At 35.7% G+C, this 25,654-nt stretch overlaps 1 protein-coding gene across 2 annotated transcripts in view; it reads right to left on the bottom strand.

Moving 5' to 3' along the window:
* Window positions 1-25,654, bottom strand: part of LOC138706544 (polyhomeotic-like protein 1) — a 366,549-nt gene that overhangs the window by 222,575 nt on the left and 118,320 nt on the right. For both annotated transcript variants that reach the window (XM_069835973.1, XM_069835972.1), the window contains exon 2: window positions 7,055-7,099. In XM_069835973.1, the coding sequence (XP_069692074.1) occupies window positions 7,055-7,099 (45 nt within the window). The remainder of the gene's footprint in view (window positions 1-7,054; window positions 7,100-25,654) is intronic.

Below are 25,654 nucleotides of genomic sequence, written 5' to 3' on the forward strand. Positions count from 1 at the left end.
TATCTGGTAACAGTTGGCAATACTGACAAGACGGCAATATTTGCTGTTTAGGAACTGTTCTTATGTGACCCTCACTATAGCTAAGAACACGCTGAAACACTGCGTGATGGCTTATCGTTTCAAAAGATGGAAGAAATGAAGACAAAATAAAGAAGTCGAATGAATTACCGTAAGTAATGCACACTAGCAGCCTGAGAAATGGAGTAACAATTCAATACTTTGTTTATTTAATTATTACGGGAAATTTTGAATTTATTACTTTTTTACGTTTCACACAAATTACGCGTATTTTACGCGTCGTGTAGAAATTAATTATTTACGCGTAACTTTTCAACCCTGGCCGTAGATACAACCAGCATCGTCGGAGGCTGCAATGCAAGTAAATTAGTGACGTGACTTTATCACCCCGAGATGAACCCGCATGGGCCGGTTCTCATTCGGAGCTATAGCTTTGTTACCTACACGGCGATAAGTGGGAGCTAATGGGAATGAAGGTCAGTCTGACGCCATGTTGCTAAATCCCCCCCTCCCCAGAGGTGGGAGCACGACCAGACCATTCGTTAGCAGATAAGACGCAAATGAAAAGTAACAACATGGCGCCCGCCCGGACTCACTTTCCTATTCATTTGTCTGGGCCGGTGGGAGGAGCGCACAATGTGGGAGATTGTCCGGGGCCGTTCTGCGATTACGCCCAGCGGTCCGGACAATTCCTGCGAAATCTACCCAAAACGTCAGAAATTTCGAGCACTACATCCAGGAGTACGGGCAGGGGCGGCCCGTCCTTAGGTGCTACAGTGCTACAGCACAATGATAATTTTTGCTCAAATAATGTATTTGCAATACCACCATTATCTGATCTGCCATTTGACAATTTCCCGTGGTTATGTTCATGACGCGTTATAGAGGTGTTTAGTCTTCGCTCTTAGCTCTTTGGTGCCTCAGGGGGTACAATGTGCTACTCAAAACTCTAAATGAGAATGTAGACAATTAATGCGCATGTGCGAAGCTGAAATCACTGCCCTGATTGGCTATTTTTACGCGGGGAAGTGCTGTAGTCAGCTTCAGCACAACACAGCTTGGGGATTGCAAAAGTAAAGCGTAACGAAAGAATGCTTGTTTGTAGAAGAACTCGGAACTATTTACAATGTAGGCCTATTTGGCAATTCAAGTGTCCGACTGCTGCTGCCGTCTACCTGGTTTTTGAGGTTCCTCCTGAACCAGTCAGCAACCGACGGAGAATGGAATCCCAGTAAACTGTAGCCAAGGAAGTATGTGACCATATAATTCAGAAAACTACTCACCGTTTCCAGTCTTTAAGCTATCTAGATGCAACAAAATTGTTAAACAGCAAATTTTCTGGCAATTTTTGGATAGCCTAATTTTCCTGAACGCGAACTTGAAGTTGCTGTCAACAGCTATACTGTACTGAACAAAAGAGTGTTAAAGACACAACTTTGAGTTCTATACGGAACACCTGCATTCCGGAATATAGATGGAGCTGTTTAATTGTTACGGTACATAGCCTCCAACAATTCACAGGATCCATTCTGTGAAGTAACAGTGTCAATAGAAAAGAGTATGATATCCAAGTTGAAGGGTTTAACACCAGGGTAATTGACAGGTTCTGCAGTAGGAAGGAACGTCGTATGGATTTCATATTTCGTCACTAGGCGAGTCTCAAATTAAGATAAATACATATAAGTGTATACAGTAGGCCAATATAGAAATTGTAGGACACTCATTATTTTGACCACCAGCCGCTACTGAGTACGGGAAGAGCGGAAATTTAGGCACTGAGATCTGGAATTGGGGGAAAAAAACGCATAGGACATTGGGAACACATTTTCGGTAAATGATAAAAAAAAATACATACAAATATTATTTATGTTCATGACTGTCATGGGGAGCTGAAGAGCGATGAAGATGAGAAAAGGAAGTGAAGATTAAAAAGGGAAATGAGGAGGTGGTGGTGGTGGTGGGTATGAAGCTGAGAAAAAACCATGGCGGATAGAAGAAACAATCTGAAATCAAGAAAGAAGTATGGTACTGTAGGTATGAAGAAAAATAATCAGAAAATTAAAGAAAAACTATGTAGAAGAAAGAAGGAACTGTAGAAAAGGGAAGAAAGAGATGGAAGAAAGAAAGGACATAGGAAGAAAATGAAACAGAAAGATGTACATGAAATAAGTAGTAGAAAGAAAATAAAGATGAAGAATATGAAAGAAATATGTAGAAAGAGGACACGGAGAGAAAAACGGAAATGACTAAAAAAATGAGAGCAAGAGTGATGTAAAAATAAGAAAGACAGTTGTAGAAGAAATGCAAAACAAGAAAGAGAGAATAAAAACAGAAACCTTCGTAGGATAGGGAGAAAAGAAATATAGAAACTGAAGAAAACTTAATTTATACAGAGTGAACCGTAAGTAATGTCATTCATTTCAGGAAGTTATTCTTTGACATACTTCAAACGAAAAAGTTTAATACAGTTTTGCTCGTTTTTGCTTCGTTATCGAGATAAAAACTGTTTTATATAAAACAATTCAAAGCATTTTTCGAGAAAGCCTTTGACAGAATTCTCAATATGCTCTGTCAATTTAAGAGAGCAGTGCATTATGATAAACTTTTCAAATATAGCCTATTATTACTTCTGTTCCACCATTACAATAGTTTTAAAAAAATGCAAAATCATATGTTCAAAAGTGAATAGGATTTTGCAGAGAACTAAGTCGTTTTTCCATTAAGATTAAAATTAATTATACTCAGCATATATTTCCTTTGGATTCAAAATAATTTAGTGAAAAAGTATAAGAGAAAATTTGCTACAGTATGACCCAGAAGGAATTTCAGTTTTGATCTTTAAATGTGCAGAAATTTGATTCGAAGAAATGTAACTTTTCGTTCTGCAGAGAAATTTTACAGTGTGACATTTGTTGCGATCAAATTTCTGCATATTCAAAGAACAAAACTCAAAATTCTTTCAATCGTTCACTATCATAATACAATGCTCTCTTAAATTGACTGACGTAAGCATATTGAGAATTCAATCAATGGCTTTCCCAAAACACGCTGTGAAATATTTCATATAAAATAATTTGTATCTCGAAAAGAAAGCAAAAATGAACAAAATTGTACTTTACTTTTTTCTTTCAAGTAACTCAAAAGAATAACTCGTGAAATTAATAACATTACACACATACACATATTTATATACTCTATATCATAAAGTTTTAATCTGCCCAGGGACTGAGAACTTCAGAAAATTATGGCTAGAAGGTAAACTTAGGCCTGTAACGTGTTATTAGTAGTATGTTAGAAACAACTTATACGTCAATTATGACTTTATAAGAAAACTTGTAAAGTTAAGGCAGATCCGATGAGCTGGATTGTACCTTGGCTGTTTTGTATAACTCGTTAACCAACCATCCATTCTATAGTATTAGTGAATTTCTTGACACCACTGCAAATGTATTCTAAATTTCTAAGCTGCATTGCTCTGTATTATTACGATTATTATTAATATTTGTTATTGTTATCATTAATATTACCAGTATTATTTCATTTGTATTGTTTGTATTTATTTGTTTTTACATTTTATGTCAAATATTATTTTATATCTCTTGTAATTTAGTACATTTTATGTCTGTTGCAACAAATTGTTGCTCATGACATTAATAAACGACTGAATGATTAACAGGAATAATTATTTGACAAATGCCTATAGGCCTAATTATATATAGGATGTAAGTATAGGCCTAAGTGAAGAAAATTAACAGAAAGATGGCTCTGAAGCAAATAAGGGAAACGATGTAGGATATGACAAAGGAAAGATAAGAAAAAAGAAAAAAACAATGAAGAGAATGAAGAAAATGTGAAGGGCATTATAAAGTAGAGGAAGAAGATAAATTGAGGAGAAAAATAATATGATTAAAGGAAAAGGGGGATAATAATAGCAAGAGAAAACAATGAAGAGAGCGGTAGAATGAACAAGGTGTTTATAATGACAGCGAGGACGAAAACAACCTCAGATCTGAATTTGTTACAGTACTGCTCCCTCTCCAAACCCCACCCAGAAATCCCAGTCCGTGCATATCGCACTTTCGCGTGATGGTCTTTTTTACGGCTGCTTTCACGTAAGTCGGAGGGAGAAAGTTGCGAAGCGACCCTCAAAACAAGGGAGGGAAAGTTGCAATTGTTGCCCAAGTTGAACAATTAGGCGAGTACACCGTGAGAAGCGCACACGTGAACAAACGAGCTGATCCCTCCTCCGACACCCAGGCTACGACAGAACCCAACCGCGCTGAGCGGGGCAGGTTTCTATCTCTCACAGCCCTTTTAATCAGTTTTCGGCTCAAGTAGCCGGTGAACATACAGTCGGTCGAAAACTACAGTGAGACACATCTCAGGAAAATTTGGGAAAATGCGCTACAAAAAACCTACACACTACACTTTCCTACTATACATTTTAATTATCAACGAAGAATGGTAATTATAAGTACGAGTAGTTTCCTATTTTCCTGGTATTCATTATAGGCGTGTGCAGCAAATGCTGCAGTCTAAGTTCATTAGAAGTTTAAAAAAAGATTTTTCAGATTTATTTTCCAGGCAGAATACCAGATACAATAGAACCTCTATTATCCGCGGTAATGATGGGGCTGAATTGAACGGTTAATCGAAAAAATCGGATAATCCGTACTATGAATGATTTTCATCAATTAAGTGTATAATACAGTTTCGTACAAAATTAAGGCCCAATTGTATAAAACTCCCTGGCTAAAGATCAACTTTGATCGAAGATCGAAAAGTGAACCGAGTTCAGACACTTCTTCTATTGTATAAAACTTTTCTGCGATCAAATTACCTTTGTTCAAATGCAATCTAAGTTCACGTGAAAAGGATTTGGCAACGTCGCATAAACAGGTGAAATACGTGATGCGCGGACTATGTTACACAGGTTTGTTCAGTGTTGCCAATCTAGTGACTTTAACTCTTTTTCAACAACAATTTCTTTTAACTTTTATATTGCTTAAATAGGGATTTAGGGACCTTTTTAGCATCCCATAGTAACCAAATTTAATCTTTCTTTGTTGATAATGAGAAATCTAGCGACTTTAAAACTACTTTTTGGCGACTTTCCGTATACTCTGTTGGAGACACTGGTTTTTTGTGCTATGTAAATAATGGCGGACAATAAGAAGAAGGTTGACTGTTCTCCAAGTTGTTATCATGTTATGGTGTTTGCTACTGCTAAACATAATAAAGCTTTATAAAACGACAATTTTCCTTTAGTAATACAGTTAATTGAACATTTATGAATGTACCTGTCATATCCATTAATAATTAATGGTTGTTATAAACATAATATAATTATAGGTTATGTTATTTGATACTGCTGAACACGATAGAGCCTTATAAAATATAAGAATGTTTGTGTATTAAGGCAAGAAATTGAAAGAAATATATATAAATGTACCTAACATATCTATCAAAATTAATAATAATGGATATTTTATTTGCACAATCTGTCACTCGTATATTTCAAACAGAAACGAAATAACTGAACTTGGATCATCTAACTTAATTGGAGAAATTTCTTCAGTCAAAGTTGACTTTAGTTTGAGACAAATTAATCTCAGATTAGACTTTATACAACACAAAATTCCAAGTTCTGCTGAAACAAGGATCAATTTAACCTCTGATCTAAGATTAAATGGTTTATACAATCGGGCCTTAAAGTTCCTGCCATGCTGCAACCACTGATGTCTTCATACTAGACATATTATGCTCGCAATTAATAACAGCTCATCATGTGAACCACACCAACCGAGCTTCCCCTCCTGTAGGAGGCCCTAGCCTTTCATGGGACACAGTGGCTTCATTCATTCATTCATTCATTCATTCATTCATTCATTCATTCATTCATTCATTCATTCGTTCATTCATTCGTTCATTCATTCATTCAATTAATAACAAACACAATGAAGTACAGTAATATTTAGCTCTTTAGCATTGCTTTCTATTAAATCGCTCACAGCTGTAACGCCAATCTCGTATTCTAATGCGACATGTACCACAATTTCTCTTTTCCAAATTATTTGTACATTTTTTTTTCTTTTGACATTCGTGGAAGACATTTTGCATACAAGTAATAGAGTACGGCCACTCGAACAGTAGGACAATATTGAATGGTGCACGGGTTTGCAGTTGGAAGTTCTTGAGGACATTTTTCTGAAAGCTGATTGTGACTATTTTACAATTTGGGAAAAAAAACATCCTCCCATAAGTAACTTGTTTATGGTTGCCGACAACGACGAAAGCATTCCTACTACATATTGTGTAATGCTAGTGGTAAAGGATTGCAATAACTCTATCTATAAAAAAATACGTGGAGTACTAACGTAATGTAAAGAACTTTGTATTTTCTCTGGAACAAAAAAAAAAGCGTGAGGAAGACAGTCGGATAATCCGCCGATCGGTTAATAGGGTGACGGATAATCGGGTTCTACTGTATTTTGAAAGTTATTTGCTTCCATAATAATTAAACGTACTCCACAAAAGATGTAACACTGAAAGCAATTAAGTGTAATCTTGCCAAAAATATCTCTTTTTAAAAATCTTCCTTTGAATGGATTTTATGCCAAATACTTTTTCTTGGACATATCCATCTTCATTCCTTTGAGTTTCAAAGCGAAACGCAAGTGAAGTTTTATAGTTTATAGTGGTAGAGCAAAGTACCGGTATTTGAACAGTGACATGTTTTTGAAGTGTTAGTGAAATCAGGATAGTATCAGTGAAATGTGTCGTAGTTCCAGTGCAGTGAGTGAGTTGATACAGCGTCGTTAAATAACCAAATAAAATAAATAAATAAACTGTACAGTCTACGTAGAACTTAGCCTGTATCCTTAGTTGTGCATTAATCTGTATTATTCCAATAGTGCAAGGTGTATGGTGATAGGAATATGTATCATAAATAGTCATTAATTGTTCCAGGAGGTAACAATAATGCATGTCTTAATACTGACAGAGAAAATAAACTGTGATTGTTTACTATTCTTACTTTGGAGGTGGAGACGACTTCCCGGCCTCCTGGACTGCAGGCACACTGCAACAAGAAAAAGTACACATTATTCACGTTGACTCATAATACCAAGTCGATGAATGTGACAAACACGTCATCCACCACCACCATCAGTCATTCACCAGCATCGTCTACATCCACCACCACCATAGTCTTCATCGCTTTCATCACCACCACCATCAATCATTCACCAGTATCTTCTACATCCATCACCAAGATCGAAACTGCCTAATTAAGGACGCACTGGAAAGAATGTTGAACGGGAGAAAAGTTCGGGGCAGGAGAAGATAATTATCAGATGATAGACAACCTGCAGATACGTGGATAATATGCGGAGATTAAGAGAAAGGCGGAAAATAGAAGAGATTGGAGAATGCTGGGTTTGCAGTGAAAGACCTGCTCTTGGGCAGAATACAATGAATGAAGGAACAAGTGATCCCTAGCGTGGGTTCAAACAGAGTTTTATTCTTGCTTATTTATTTGCTTTTGAATTGTTTTATATGTAAGTTTTTGCGTGATTCAATTATTTTTGTCTTAATGATCATTTAATTTGTTGTTTATTCGCAGTAATAAGTTTTGTAAATTTATGGAAATTTGATTTGGTAATTTTGATTTATTATTGGTAAAATTTGTGCCAGCATCCGCGGTTATACAATGAATGAGTAAATCTTTTTAGTTAAACAAATACTGAAACAAAAATCGAACTTAAATAAAAAAATAAAGATTACATAGAATATATAAAAAAAAAGTAAAACCCGAATTTCTCCATACATTTTAACCAACTCACAACGTATTTTCAACACAACTAATACCATCAACTCTTTCAACTCTTAAGAAAACACTTAAAACTACGGGGCAATAAAAAAAAACTGAAGCATTGACCACAGTTATAATAAAATTATCTCTTCTCTTTAATAGTAACAGTATAACTACAGATCTCATTTTTTTTTAATTATTACAATGAGATCTGTAGTTATACTGTTACTATTATTTATATATTAAAGGCTTAACATCATTATCAATAATATTTACATACCATCAATTATTTTATATAAGTATATATATATACATACACACATATATAAGGTCCTATTTTAAATAATTAATTATTGATAAATAAATTTAACACATATATATTTTTATATAAGTAATATATATACTAATAATTTAGATTTATATTAATATTAACCGTCTCCTTTAATTCAACGTTAAAATTGTTATCCATCAACATCCTATTGCCCTATCTTTCTCGTCATTTCATTGCACAGTGAAATAGCCTACTACGAACTCCCTGACAGCACAGTCAGATACAAATTTATGTAATAATTAGGGTTGAGATTTGTTACTTGTCACTTTATCTCGGATATCTAAACACAGTTTTCCGCTCTCTGCCTCTTGTAGTGAAAAAGACCCCTACTTTGGATGTTCAAATTTGGTCCGGACTTAATTACACAAGACATTCAATCCCTGATTATTTTAGGAATACAGAGGTGTGAAAATTATTAGAATAATCTTAATTTTAAAGATTTTTTAATAGTTCCTTCACAAATATTAATTGAATTGATGAATATTGGTATATATTACTATACTGATGTAGGATATATTTACTACTAACAATGCCGGAAAGCATTGTTGTACATTGGTATTTTTCTTATTTTACAATTGTTATGGGAATTCAGAAATTATTATATTATGTTGGCGGAATTGAAAACATAAAAAATTATATGCACAAAACAGATGTAGGCTATACGTTCATTTGAACTTTCACAACAATGTAAACGCAAAGAACAATATTTGTTTAAAGCATTTCTTAATTAATTTTTTATGTTTCCAATTCCGCCAACATAATATAATAATTTCTGAATTCCCATAACAATTGTAAAATAAGAAAAATACCAATGTACAACAATGCTTTCCGACATTGTTAGTAGTAAATATATCCTACATCAGTATAGTAATATTATATACCAATATTCATCATTCAATGAATATTTGTGAAGGAACTATTAAAAACCTTTAAAATTAAGATTATTCTAATAATTTTCACACCTCTGTAGTCCCCCTGCTTATAGATACACTTCTCATAGCAACCAGTCCACTTCTATAATATTCCTACTTGAAAGAACGTCTTTGGTTGTTGTAGAGCAATTTATGCACTTCTTTGATCACCATGTATCGTTCCGTCATCGTGTCTCTTTCCATTTATTTGCACGCTCAGAAGAAACACTTCAGGTGCAGGCTTTTCTTTCCCCGGAGCCGCTTTGAACACGATACCTTGCTAGCCACTGTTTTTTTAACATGCAAGTACTGTAGCGAAATTAAGAGCATTTTGGAGGATCAGCAGCTTATCGATATAATTCTGACATAAACCAGTCATCTTCTACATTCTTTCCTGAGAGAACACCTTTGGTTGGTTGTGCACCCATTTACGCGCTTCTTTTGTGTAACCACGTATTATTTCATAGTGAGGTCTCTTTCCGTTTATTTTCACGCTCACAATCAACAACACTACGCTAGCAGGCTTTTCTTCCACGGTCGCCGCCTTTGAAGATGATATCCTGCCTTTTCTTGAAGCGCTGCAGACAGTCACTGCTACCCTTAAAATGCGATCTTCGAAGCAATGTAGCGAAATGAAGAGCTTTACGGCAGATCATAGAGCCTTCTATAGAATTTCGCTTGGTCTCCACTAGAACAAACGACTCCGTAAATAATGGACCTGGAAAATAGGTATCAATGCAACAGGATGTTCCGAAAATTTACAAATGTAACGAAAGACATTTTAACATAAAGATAAGAACTCTGTCGGGACCATAAAAATTATCGCATTATTATTATTATTATTATTATTATTATTATTATTATTATTATTATTATTATTATTATCTTAAGCAATATCAGTCTTCGTATTCCTGCTAAAGGTTTAAGATTTCATAAATTTTTTTACAATAGAAATTATAAATCTCTCTCTCCGGTCTGCAGATGTATAAAATAGCTATGCTAATTTGCATGGATTGATCTTGGATCCATTTAATGTGTAGTTTTATGTCAGTTGTATTGATATCTTAATTTTTGTCTTTTGTTTAGATATGTATTATAATATTATTCTCGTTATCATTTATATCATTTGTATTATTTTCATTTATAAGATTCCATCCTTTCATTTTCAATTGTCATTATTGTTAATTGCCTTTATTTTAATAATTTTATTATTTTTATGTATTTTATTGTAATTTCTACCACTATTATTGTTTTGTAATGAATTGTCTTGTGCTGAACTGTTATTGGCCTCTGGCTGTTGTACAGCACATGAAATATTAGTAATAAATAAAATATATTGTAACGTTTTTATACTGAACAACAATGTAATTTTATTGTCACAACAATAAAACTCTTCACTCTCTACAATTTAATTTCACTCCCGTCAACAATGGGATTTGCTCTCCACATAGTAACACAGCGTTCGTTATTGCACTCCACAAACGACAATGACAATTCGTTCGTTATTGCACTCCACAAACGACAATGACAATTTATTTGGACTATTACGAACAACAATGAACTGTTAATCTTAACTAATATTTACAAAGCACTATTTACAACACAGAACGGTCAGTTCTCAGTTCACAGCTCGTTTGTCTTGGCTGGTTCTTCTAGCTCAGTCACTCGCGTTCACAGAATCTCGAACCCCAGACCTTCAGAGACGATCCGCTGAAGTTCGAACTCAGGTCCCCCAACTGCGGTCCACTGCACTCGAACTCCGGGCTTCAGGCTCCACAGTTACGGACACAACTCAAGTCGCGCTCTAGTCACGAAGCTGGCTTCACTGCTACACAAGACTGTCTGGCTTGCTCTCCACTGCCTTACTGACTGACTGACTAAAAACTGCTCAAGTTCACTCGCGTTTCTTCTTTTATAACTCAATCATAGTTACGAGAAATTTCTACGGGTGTCCAGAGATAGCTCTCTCGAATTCTCTGGTTATCTCCACTTTGACGGACTTCTGGACGATTCGGGAGGGTCCGTCCCCCTTTCACTCCGCACGTAGCAGTCTGCTTCCATCCTCACTCGGCAGGTAGCAGATGCGCGCGCAATCTCCCCTCGCCGCGTTGCCGTAATACACCCCCTCTGCCCTCTCAGCATGCAGCGTTTCGTCTGCCGCGCGCCCTGTCGGACACGTGTTCGAACCCCGGTGCAGCTGTCACAATATTATTATTATTATTATTATTATTATTATTATTATTATTATTTACCGAAGATGAAGCTGGAGTGGACTGCGGAGGGAAGGAGAAGAAGAGGAAAATCAAGATAACAATGGATGGATGGCATCAGAAGGAGTAGGACTATCTAGAAGAGATCTTACTGATGAAAATGCTGAGAACAGAGATTTGTGGAGGAGCAATATTTTTTTGGGTGAAGGACAACTACTGTATTGTAGAAAAAAATAATAATAGGCCTATATTACTATTAATATTATATTTGGCATGGGCTTCAGAAACTTTTCTACAATATTAAACTCTCATTACAAAGATCCGTAAAATGTATATTTTGCACATCGATACCTAAGAAGTGATACCTCATATCTGTAAATGTGAAGGTGAATTTAAACTGTTTTAACAATTAACTTTTCCTCAAAATAGACAAACTTTATGAATATAAGATCTTCTAGTCGAGGACAAAATATTAATTAACTGTCTAATTTTTGTAAACATAACAATACAGGGTATTAAAAAGGATCTAATATTCTGAAAGGTGATAGTACGCATCCCAAGCAAAAAAAGTTCAATAAGCATGACTCCTAAAATTAACAGTTTTTACGAAAAATGTACTTTAAAATTCGTGTGTTGGTCACAGGTTAAGGGCCACACACTCTACCCCGTAGATTAACTGGTTCTCAGTATCGGCGTTTCTTAGCTGACTAATCTCCCGTCTTGCGATACCATCAAAGACTACAAAGACGACATTTAACACGGATATTTTATCCTCGATGGATTGGTGGGGAAGGTCCTGTACCATGACCTGTTCGTTCCCCAGATCTTAACCCCTTGGACTTTCGGTTAAGGAGACACGTAGGGTGCTATTCATAGACATTTCGCAGCATGCGCTACGAGCGTACTAAGCTAGCCCAGGCTAGCCACTGGTTACTAGTACAGAATTCAAATCATATCCTATCGCTAACACTGGTTTATGAATACGAAAAACGCTGATCATCCACCGGAAACCCGCGCTAAAAATGTCTATGAATACGGCCCTAAAAGCCTTAGTGTATGCAACACCCATTGAAGACGTTCAAAAACTACAGGAACGTGTCTTTAATGCCTGTCAGCACATCAGAGACAAACCAGGGGTGTCTGAAAAGTTGCGTGGTTCTCTCAGATGTCGAGCAGAAGGATGTGTTACGATGAGAGGAAATCACATCGAGCATCTGCTATGAACATGTAAGTTCTAATATCTCTGAAGATATTAATTTCAAGACACATGCTTATTAATCCTTTTCTTTTACTTGTATTGATGAGATTTACTACTTCTTAACACCCTGTATAGTTAATCTAAATAATAATGTAGTTAAACTAAATGATACGCGGTATCACTTCGCGCTGTCATTACAAATGAGTTACAGACAATATAAAGAAACTATGTACAAGATATTAATACAATAAATGAAGTTTAAAATCGGCTAAATTATGACTAAAAAGTATGGAATTAAAGGCACAAAAACTTTGTTGTAAGTCAGAACACAGGGGAAGGAATTTAATTCGATTTGTAGTAGTTTGTTGGAATACAACCCAACAATCCGAAAAACCTCTCTGCTTTATTACTTCTCCGCAATTGTACTGTAAAGTTCGTAAGTATCACCCGTGTAAACGAATGCTCATTAGCGCGTCAGGGAGGGCCAGAAGTTCACTGAACAAGTCACAACTTTGATCGACCAACTTCACAGTGACACAGTAAAACAAACTTTTTGACACAAGTTCTACAAGTACTGTTCTGGTCTGTATCAAAAGTTCCTTCTCAATTCCTCACCAAGTTTCATTTAAAAATTTTTGAAGAACAAAACCAGGGGAAAGAAAGCAACACGAAAAATACATACACAAATAAGCATAGAGAAGAGAAAAAGCAGCAGCAGCAGTATTTTATTTAACAACGCTTTCAAACGAACACTTAAACCAGCGGTCATCACAACACTGCACTCTCGGTCTAGCGTCTCTTACCCACAGGTCTCTTAAGGCTCATTCGCAATGAAAATTAAACATAACGTAAGCGTTAACTTAAGAATATAAACGTTACGGTAAAATCAAGAAGTCATACCATCATTCACGATGGGAACATAAACAGCAAACATACTTGGTAACCATGGAAACATAACAACGACGCCATTTCCTCATATTCCGTCGTATACTTCAGCGCTCCACGATTGTGTTCTGTTTGCAAATCGCATAAGCATAAGCATGAAAGTTTGGAGTTTGCAAACTTTCATGTTAACGTCTTACGGTAATGTTTATGTCAATGCTTATGTGAATCATTGTGAATGATCCCATTTGGTAGCCTGGGCACAAACTTCTGTGTTTATGTTACCGTTATGTTTAATTTTCATTGTGAATGGGCCTTTACAGCACAAGCGTGCATTCGTGGCTCCTAGCGGGTATGTTTCTTCCTGCACGAAAGTGCATGTCGCCATGTACTGCTTAACGCTCATTCACAATAAAAATTAAACATAACGTAAACATTAACATAAGCACAAAAACACATGCCACAAACTTAAGTAGCCAAGGCCCATTCACAATGAAAATTAAACATAACGTAAACATAACACGTGTGTGGAAACAAACACACCGAATCAACAAAACTACAGAATATATTACATAAAAATGGAGAATTGCACAATGACTGACGATGTAGCTATTCAATTTATGTTTCTAATAACTACAATGGCATCAGTATATGGCTTTCAATACTTGAAATCAAAGAAACGGAGATGTAAAATAATCAACTTTTCGTCATATGATTCCATGTTGCGCGCCTAGCTATCATCACGGCCAATAGATCAAAATATTGCCTGTAGGCAAAGCCCATGAGATGTTAAACAAAAAGTGAAAACACACTTTCCGCTTGTGTACTGTTTCCAAATCGCATAAACATTAGCATGAAAGTTTGGAGTTGGCAAACTTTCATGTTAACGTCTTATGATTAAGATTAAGTTTATGCTTATGTAATTCATTGTGAATGCTTTCATTAAATAACATGGACACAAGGTTTTATGCTTACGTTATGTTTATGTTTAATTTTCATTGTGAATGGGCCTTTACCCGTAACCATTTTCGGTGGTCGACCCCGGACTCATTTCACCGGCATTAATACCTTCATCTCATTCGGACGCTAAATAACCTAAGATGTTCATAAAGTGTCGTAAAATAGCCTACTAAAAAAACAGAATGAACAGGAGAGGAATGAAATACATAGGAAAGAAATAGAATGCAAAGTTCAAAGACAGAATCTAATGATAGGTGTATTCGAATACAAAAATACGAATTTTTCAGTTCTTGTAAGTTCTCAAGATTTCGAGAACACCAATTGCTCGGCAATCGTAGGCTATACATTCGGCTAATCTCGCCTACAAACATGAGGTGTAGAATCCATTTTATTTCATGAAGTGCAGTTTCATAGAAAGGACTTTGCCGACAGACCTTCTACAGCCCCCTATCAATTGGTTGTCATAAAAAATGTATTCTCTATTATGATGAAAATCTTGTCTTCTCCTGTTAGTAACCAATCACAACCCTCGTCCAGAAGAATTGACAGGTTCCCGTCAAATCCACGTGGAGGCAGAGTTGCCACATCATTTCCGAATTCCAAGAATCCCGTCAGTTAGCACGAGAGTATACCTTATTTTATTTCAAAGAGTGCAGTTCGGTGGCTCCTTTGAACATCCACTTACAGATTTATGACTTCCTACACAAACACCTCTGACAATTCCATCCTGTCCCCTCTTCCCAACATTGCACAGTTGCCATAATCCTGGTGACCCTGAAATGAGACTGACGGGATTCTTGGAATTCGAAAAAGATGCAGCAACTCTGCCTCCACGTGGATTTGACGAGAGCCTGTCAATTCTTCTGAACAAGGGTTGTGATTGGTTATTGACAAGAGAAGACAAGATTTCCGTCACCGTAAGGAAAATATTTATTTAAGACAACCAATTAGTAGGGGGCAGTAGGTCTGTCGGCAAAGTCCTTTCTATGAAACTGCACCCCATGAAAAAAAAATAGAGTATATCATTGACAGTGTATTAGTATTCATTGATTAGTCAGCTCGTGATATTACGTTCTCTTTTTCAAAACACGTGGCAACCAGATGGGGATGATGGCCACGAATCCTCTCATTTCGAGAGTCGCCAGGATTGTGGCAACTGTGCAATATTGGGACGAGGGGACAGGATGGACTGGTCAGAGGTGTTTGTGTAGGAAGTCATAAATCTGTAAGTGGGTGTTCAGAGGAGCCACCGAACTGCACTCCACGATATAAAATGGACTTTACAGTCTTGCTCGAAATCATATATATATATATATATATATATATATATATATATATATATATCCCCTGTCTAATTACGGAACCCAGGAATGTTAATGCGACATTTTTATCAGAAGTTGCAGTTACTACAGTATGTGATAGAATAATAAACAAACTTCTGTGCTTGCACAGTACAATGCAGTCACTGCTATCGATTGCTGTCATTTAATTGTTGCTTTCTTTATGCTGGACGTTGAATAAGAGAGCCGAGAAGCGAGAACCTGCCGAGAAATATTCGAGAACAACCGAGATGAGTAATCAAATCTTTATCCCAATGATAAAAGTATTCGAATAAATGTTTCGATTCTTAAAATTATTCGATGCTGCCCATCACTAATAGAATCTATAGTCGGGAGAAAGAGAATCCATAAGAAAGAGATAGGATGCACACGAGAAAGACAAAGCATAGGAGTGACAGAGAATGTATAGGAGGCAGAATGCATAGGAGATATAATGGATATGATATAAAAAGGATGGGAAATTTGATACATAGGAGATAGAATGGTAGAAGAGAGACAAAATGCACAGGAAAAAGACGCAATGCATAGAACAGAAATAGAATGCATAGCAGAGAGATAAATGAGGGAGGTAGAATGCATTGAAGGGAAACAGACTGAATGAAAGACAAATAGAACCCGTAGGAAGGATAAAGAATATATAGGAGGGAGAGAATTCATAGAATAAAGTGTTACATATACGAAAGAATAAACTTTCATAATCTTTATGTGCAATTCCCAGTCAGAAGTAGGCCTATTATAGACAGTCTGCTTTCTATATTGATTTCCAACATACTAAACTTTGGAATTAATTCTTCGTTCTAGCAACAGTTTGCAAGAGATAATGTGTTCACTTTCTGGGGTAATGTAAATATTGAAGAGTCAGACAATGCCCAACGGTCAATTTGTCTTTCAACATGGGAATTGTTACAGCGTTGCTCGAACGAGAAGCAAACATTATTTGTCCTTGTGAAGTGTCAGTGAATGACAGTGACAAATATAAATATGTGACAGCATAAATAAGATAATGCCTAACGAAAAGGGGAGGGATGTGTGGGAACGACATTCAGCGTAACAACAGATCAGACCGTCGAAATCTGCAACGATTCGCTCTATCATACATCTAGAGTCCTTGACGGCGAATAGCTTGTGTAGTTTTATTTTCTGCACAAAATAGAAGCATAAGAAGATATTTTCCATTTATTCACTTAAATACAAGTTTCTGTCATGACACCTACAGTATGTGTTCAACATTTTTTCTCTACTGAAGTAATAGCTGCATTTCGTTCATATTCAATATGTTAATTAGAAGAGATGCACATGAAATATTATATTCTCTTCTAATAAAAAGAGGTCTTTATTGGAAGAAAATCCATCACAGATCAAGACCAAGCATCAAGGATAACCTTGCGGATTTGGAGGGCAAACGAGCCATCAAACTCTTTGCTTAACAGAAAAAAAAATAATGATTATACGTAACAAAGTGAGAATAAATGTAACAATTCTAGCCCAGAACATTGATAATATCTCACAAATAATCATTCTTTGGAACACAGGAATCATTCAGTTTTATTTGTCTCTTTACATAATCTAAGAAAAAAATTTCCAATGAAAATCTTTGTGATATACCTGATTACTTGCAAATACAATAGCGTTTTTTTTTTAAATAACGAAACTGCTTTCCGTTGTGTAATGTTTATATTCGACCAACACTAATAGAAAAAATGGAAGGGTTCTGTGAAACGAAAATTACACTGACGTTGCCATGGAAATGCTTACGCCATTCCCGACAAACAAAAATATGAACAATTATTATGTAACCGATCTTGACTATTGTAATTTTCTACTATATTTTATGTAATTTCTAAGGTATTTTCTTTTGTGTTGTTTTGTAATCTAATTTTGTATTTCATGTATATTATTGAAACCTGGTTGAGTGGAAGAGAAGGCCTCATGGCCTTAACTCTGCCAGGCAAGCTGCTGCTACTCCTACTCCTACTCCTACTACTACTACTAATATTACACTGAAGGTCTTAAGGGCCAAGAGAAAAGATTTAGACAGAATTAAGAAAATTTCTTCGTGCTCATACCTTCTACTCAACTGATGGGTTGTTCATGCTTACAAATTGAATTAATCTGCTTATGAGAACAATAAGCAGGAGAAGAGATTATGTATTGTATTTTTTAACTTGTGACTTATTCAACAGCTCCAGATACAATGCTGGTGTAGTATCTATGCAATGCAATAAATGAAAGTTCATTCCTATACGCAAGAAGAGTCCGCATATATACATAATCTACTTGGAAGAGTTTATTACAGTGTAATCTATGGGGGGGGGGGGAAGGTTGCAATACTTTATATTTAAAAAATAATGTTACTCAGTTTTACTTTGACATGGATGCACAATATTATGCATAACTATAGAAAGTTAATACAAGCTTGGCATTACTCATTTTGAGTCAATTTTTGTATTAGACTACTTTATATCTTCGCGCCAATTTTTAATTAATGTTTTAACGTCAGCCGGTAACTCGCATCACCTGTTCGCGTAGTCATCCATGTCCATATTAACAACATAGTACTGTAGTTCCAAGCTCGGCCGCTTAACTATCCTTTCAAAAAAAAAACAGGTTCAGTGTTCGTGATGATGAAGAGCGCTTGGTGTTCTGTCTAACCTGCAAAACATTAGGAGTAACCACTTAAAGCTCGAGAATTAGGTCGACCTTGACGATGTTCTCTGACCGGTCGCATATAAACCGGTTCTAAACCATTTTGCAACTTTCTAGTGCGGATTTGATGGCTGGAGAGGAATGTGATGTGTGGCCGGGCAGCACAGTCGGCACGCAACTCATTCCGCCACGGGTGCGCAGAAAGTCTACTTGGGATAAAGTGCTTATTTATGGATGTCCTATGTTCCGCCAGATATGCGCATTCAATTTGCATAGCTTTCCCGAAGAACAGAGATATTCGGAGACCATAACATAGCGTATGGCTAGTGTGAAATGGCAATATCCAGAGAAATTGAGAATTAGAACAAAACTGACATTCGAGGGGTCCTCTGCAAGAGGCAGCTATGCCATAATAACCAAAATAAGAGAAAAATATGGCTTTTAGGAAAAAGGCCCTATCTTATAACTAGAGTGTTCTAGCGTTGGTTGGTGCAATGCTACATCTATATAGTCGTAGTTTATCAATAGAACAACATAATATGGTAGAAACTGTCTAAAGTACATTGTATCCCAAAAGTCATGATAGGGTTTCAAAGGATAATATTTTTTTGAGTGAATAGAAGTAGAAATGTAGTATTGGTTCCAGATGAAAATAAAACTCTCAGGGCCCTATTCATGACATTCTTAGCGCGGGTTTCCGGTGGATGATCAGCGAACTAATGTTTTTCGTATTCATAAACCAGTGTTATCGATATGATATGATATGATATGATATGATATGATATGATATGATATGATATGATATGATATGATATGATATGATATGATATGATATGATATGATATATGATATGATATGAATCCCGTACAAGTAATCAGTCGATAGCCGGGGCTAGTTTAGTACGCTCGTAGCGCGGGCTAGCGAAATGTCTATGAACAGCACCCTAAAAGTTTTTCGTTTGTAAGTTTGAGGCACTGAAGGAAGCAAATAATAATTTTCATTGTTACAATTTATTAATTATACAAGATGGATGTCCAAAGAAAAATGCAATGTGTTTTGTGACTGGCGAAATTTGAATTTGTGACTCGTGTACGACGTGAATTTCGTCGCGTATTTAATGAAGAACAACCACACAAGAATAACATTCGTCGTTGGGATAGACAGAACAGATTGGAAGCCTATTGGAGAAAAATCGTAGTGGAAAACCATCCACAAATGATGAAACGGTAGAAGCCATTCTAAGAGCATTTGTTTAGAGTCCAAAGAAATCAGTTCGTAAATGTGACTGACAAAATTAGGACTTTCGAAAACAACAGTTCATAAAGTAAACTAATAACTTTTGTGATAATCATCTGGATAAAGTGTATGCAACAAATGAAGTTTATAAGGAGTCAGACGAAGACGTTTCTTCAAAGCTCCCATCTGGCACCAATATTACATTTCTACCTCTATACATTCAGAAGGCATAATCCTCTGAAACTCCACCATGACGTTTGAGACACAGTGCGCAAGAAATCTGCCCCCCCCCCCAGAATTTTGTGCAATAGTTCCTTCTTGCAGTAGATCCTCAATTTTTTTACCGCAACAAATCTACAATAATCCCCTAGACATCGAACCCAGATCCTTCCGATAGAATCCACTAAGTGACTATACAATGGCGGAACCAAAAAATGTCCAAAGGCAGATAAATCATCCGGCATTAATCGAGAAATTTGCTTCAATGATAGAAACGCAGCAAAGCTGCAACTCCAGTCAATACTCATTAATGCTTCAATTAACAGCGACTCGGAACGAAACCGCCACTGGGCAGAACGTTACGTCACACGCGAACTTTGCGAGCCTCCATTTTAATGCGATTAACCCGAGAGGAGCGTAAGCTATATACAAGCCCCACTGAGGGGGATGCAGGGTGCGGGGGTAGCCGCCCCGTGCGCAGGGGCGCATAGCTCTTGCAAATGCACCGAGTTCGCCCCCACCCCGTTTGCTCCGAGCCAACTCGCAGAGGGAAACTAGAATATGAAATACTCGCGTACCGACATACGAATCTGCATTGCCTAGTAACAAACGGTCCACCGCTGTGTAGTAACGATTAGGCGGTCTGACCGTGCAAACGAGCGGGCCCGGGTTCAAATCCTGGTTGGGACAAGTTACCAGGCTGGGGTTTTTTCCAGGGTTTTCCCTCAAACCATTAAGCAAATGCTGGGTAACTTTCGGCGCTGAACCCTGGACTCGTCTCGCTAGCATTATCACCATCTCACTCAGACGACGCTAGATAATCATAGCAGTTGATAAAGCGTCATAAAATAACCAACTAAAGAAAAAGTAACAAACACAAGAGATCTAGAGGTATACTCTATTTTTTTTTTTCATGGAGTGCAGTTTCATAGAAAGGACTTTGCCGACAGACCTTCTACTGCCCCCTGCTAATTGGTTGTCATAAATAAATGTTTTTCTTGTTGTGACGGAAATCCTGTCTTCTTCTGTCAGTAACCAATCACAACCCTTGTTCAGAAGAATTGACAGGCTCTCATCAAATCCACGTGGAGGCAGAGTTGCCGCATCTTTTTCGAATTCCAAGAATCCTGTCAGTCTCATTTCGAGGGTCACCAGGATTGTGGCAACTGTGCAATGTTGGGACGAGGGGACAGGATGGAATTGTCAGAGGTGTTTGTGTAGGAAGTCATAAATCTGTAAGTGGGTGTTCGAAGGAGCCACCGAACTGCACTCCTTGAAATAAAATAGAGTATAAAGCCCTTACTGTTAATGTCCAGGGTCATATTACCGACGTCACCTATACTCACAGATTCCACGTGTTCTTCTAAATGAATGTATAAAACATTTTTGAAAATAAGAAGAAATTTGAGCACTTTTAAAATCCCGCACACCACTGTTTGAAGCCAACTGACTTTCCTAAAGCCATTGTTTGAAACTCACTCAAATATTTTATTTACTTTATGAATATCTGTACTTACTTACAAATGGCTTTTAAGGAACCAGTGGGTTCATTGCCGCCCTCACATAAGCCCGCCATCGGTCCCTATCCTGTGCAATATTAATCCAGTCTCTATCGTCATATCCCACCTCCCTCAAATCAATTTTAATATTATCCTCCCATCTACGTCTCAGTCTCCCCAAAGGTCTTTTTCCCTCCGGTCTCCCAACTAACACTCTATATGCATTTCTGGATTCGCCCATACGTGCTGCATGGCCTGCCTATGTATATCTGTACTATAATTATATAGTAGTAACATGTCATTAGGTCTATAAACAAGTGTATTCTGGATGTACGCACCTTACGACAATCATATCTTCCGGTTCAACCTCTGTATGAAGAAAAATTAAATAGTACAAGTAGTATATTGTGTCACTCTTTAAGACTGACGCATGCGCAGATCAACGGAGTTTACTAAGTTGTTCCCCTATAACTACGGTCAGACGGTAAAAACACTAGCGTATCTGTTGATTACATGCTCAATCAGCCATTTTTCAGCGCTAATCTGCAGAATTATCCACCTCTAATCTGATAGAAATGTATGACAATATTGGTTTGTTACATCAGTTTGGCCTATCGAGAATGTCTATGGGCATTTCGCATTCCAATGTGTATTTGAGGTTGTACAATCTATTTAACTATAGCCGGTGACGTTGGCTCGTTCCAAATAATGACAGTGAGTAATGGAACAATAACCGACAGTCTATTAAATATCTCTTAGCAACTATCTTTAATTTAGTGGCCCACTAACTTTGAAGATGTTACCTACCGATATTATAACATTTTCTTTAGTTCGTTTCCTTGCAACCCAACCTAAATATGATAATCACTTTATGCATCAACAGTAAATTAAGTTAGTAAAGTACCAGACACAAAGTTACAAGATATTATTCCACGTCATGTCACTTAATGCGCCATTTAATCTCCGTAAGTGTGAGGTCGCCGGCGGCTCACTGTGCTGGATGAAGTTTATAAATATTTTCTGAAAGACTTCACATTGACATCAAGTCGAGTTTGTTCACTTTTCCAGACTCCGACACCTTTTCTTCGACTACAAAACCGACTTAGCTTCCAGCCACAATGAGGAACATGTTTGGGAGTTTATTTTCTATTCAAAATAGGCTCTGTTTGAGGGGAATATATAATCCATACTAATTATAAATCTGTAGCCAACATTTTTCTGGTAATTTTAGATTTTCCAAAAATAATTGATCCTAACATATATAATTAACCACCCTGAAACCGAAAATCGCTTTTTTGAAATTTTTGTTTGTATGTCTGTCTGTATGTTTGTTACCTTTCACGCGATAATGGCTGAACGGATTTCGATGAAAATTGGAATATAAATTAAGTTCTTTGTAACTTAGATTTTAGGCTATATGGCATTCAAAATACATTATTTAAAAGGGCTCTGTTTGAGGGGAATATATAATCTATACTAATAATAAATCTGTAGCCGAAATTTTTCTGGTAATTTTCGATTTTCCAAAAATAATTGATCCTAACAATTATAATTAACCACCCTGAAACCGAAAATAGCTTTTTTGAAATTTTTGTTTGTATGTCTGTCTGTATGTTTGTTACCTTTCACGCGATAATGGCTGAACGGATTTCGATGAAAATTGGAATATAAATTAATTTCTTTGTAACTTAGATTTTAGGCTATATGGCATTCAAAATACATTATTTAAAAGGGGGGTTATAAGGGGGTCTGAATTAAATAAATCGAAATATCTCGCTTACTATTGATTTTTGTGAAAAATGTTACATAACAAAAGTTTCTTTAAAAATAATTTGCGATAAGTTTTATTCCTTGAAAAATTTTGATATGACTGATATTTAATGAGATAAATGAGTTTAAAAATTAAAATAACTGCCATCTAACACCGTGTAATGAATTAAAAAACAAATGACTTCGTCTATAAGGGGTCTTGGACAGCAACAATGGAAAGCTATGAAAGATAGCCTACAGAGAATGTTTCTGTGTTTGTATGAAGTAATATCGGAAGCTAAATTAACCGATTTGTATAATTAATTATTATTTCACTATTGGAAACTGTAGTATCTCTAGATGGACATAATGCTATAATGTTATTACAGTAACTTCTGATATAATATAATATAATATAATATAATATAATATAATATAATATAATATAATATAATATAATATAATATAATATAATATAATATAATATAATATAATATAATATAATATAATATAATATAATATGTAATATTATATTATATAATTTAAGTTATTTGAAGGGTTCAGAACCATAGTGGGCCAAGCGCCATTTACTGAATACGTAGAAAACAAGGGTTAAAATTAAGTTATTACCATAATTCAATGGAAACTGTAACAAGTAAAATAAAATATACACATAAATCTAAATGATGTCAATCTTCATTAAACTATGGTTGCATGTAACAAAAATTAAGAAACATGTTAAAGGAATTGTTATTGCACCAAATGAGTGTCTCTGGACCAAAATGATCGCATTTTAATTATTTGGGTGCAATTTAAATTAAGTAACATATTAAACGATTTATCCTTCTATCAAACACGAATGTTCCCTGGATCAAATGTCCTATTTTAATTATGTAATTCCTTTATATTTATTTCTAACGGGTGCAGCGGAGCGCACGGTTACGGCTAGTTCCTTAATATGTAGCTACTCGGAAACTTTATCTTAAAGGGTTAGGTACAGCTTACAACAGTAAATTTTTTGGAAATATTCAACATTTTCATTACTGTAAAAAGAATTCGAAATTTCCTTCCGTTGCTTCTCAAGAAGACTTTAGTGCAGTCGCTCTTGATGCCTCATTTTGATTACTGTGACACACTCTACCGTTGCTTACGCTCTCTACACTGACCTTAACATGAGACTGACTGACAGACTACAGCGTGTTCATAATGCATGCGTTCGATTTATTAGCAACGCCCGTAGATCTGACCGTATCACACCTTCACTAAATATGCTGTCCTGGGTCCGTCTCAAAGAGCGAAGAACTATTCACTCTCTCACTTTACTCTTCAATATTCTTCAAACCTCTAACCCTAGCTACCTAGCTTCTCGTTTTCAACATTTGTCCTCATATCACGAAATAGATACTCGCTCACAACACCATATCACACTCTCCATTCCTAAACACAGAACATCCTTCTAATCTTCATCTTTCACCGTCTCTGCAGCTCATCTGTGGAACTCTCTTCCACAGCATGTCAGAGACTGTCGGACATTGTCTAGTTTCAAAAATAAATTAAAATTGCACTTTTTGAATTAGATTCTTTTCAGTTATAAGCCCTTTTCTCTGCCATAGTTCTATATTTCTTTTTCCTTCCTTTCCCCTTTTATTCTCTTTACCAGCCGATGAATTTATTATCATAGCCTTATCATAACTTTATTTAATTTTCGTATTTCTTTTCTTTTTTATTATTATTTTATTACATTCCATTTTGATATATTCTTCCTTAAGTTTTTCCATATTAACCATTTGTACTAAATGAGTTGCTTTTACTATATTCCATATTCCAATGTATTTTACTTTCTTTTTTACTATTATGGTATTATTTTCATGTTGTTTAGTGTCGATTTTATTATGCTATTATCATTTTTTTGTAATATGTTAGTATTCTGTTCTTTAACTTTTTGTTAAATTTTAACTGCTTGTATACTTTGTGACCTGGTAGAGTGTAAGAGAAGGTCCTATGGCCTTAATTCTGCCAGTATAAATAAAGAATTCATTACATTCATTACTGTATCTTGTACAATAATGAAAATTGGTATGTGTAAAACACTGTCCTTCTGCTATATTTAAAAAAAGATATTTTTAAGATTTAAAAAAGAATTAATTTTTTTTTCAAAACTCAAAATGGTGGCAGTTCATTATGCCGTGACGAAGCGTTTCCCTCATAACTCATGAACTTGTGAACTTTTTCATGTTCTCTCTCTTTTATTTTATTGCTGAAATTTATGTTTACAACAGCATGCTCTTTCAACTACATTACTTAATAAATATTTTTTTTTAATTTTGTGTTAGAAGAAAATACTGATATTTGACCATTTTTAAAATGCATTTATTTATCAGACAATTTATCAAAGGTATTCCATTTTGATATATTCTTCCTTAAGTTTTTCCATATTAACCATTTGTACTAAATGAGTTGCTTTTACTATATTCCATATTCCAATGTATTTTACTTTCTTTTTTACTATTATGGTATTATTTTCATGTTGTTTAGTGTCGATTTTATTATGCTATTATCATTTTTTTGTAATATGTTAATATTCTGTTCTTTAACTTTTTGTTAAATTTTAACTGCTTGTATACTTTGTGACCTGGTAGAGT

Source organism: Periplaneta americana, chromosome 9, assembly GCF_040183065.1.
Source record: "Periplaneta americana isolate PAMFEO1 chromosome 9, P.americana_PAMFEO1_priV1, whole genome shotgun sequence".
NCBI classification, from domain to species: domain Eukaryota; kingdom Metazoa; phylum Arthropoda; class Insecta; order Blattodea; family Blattidae; genus Periplaneta; species Periplaneta americana.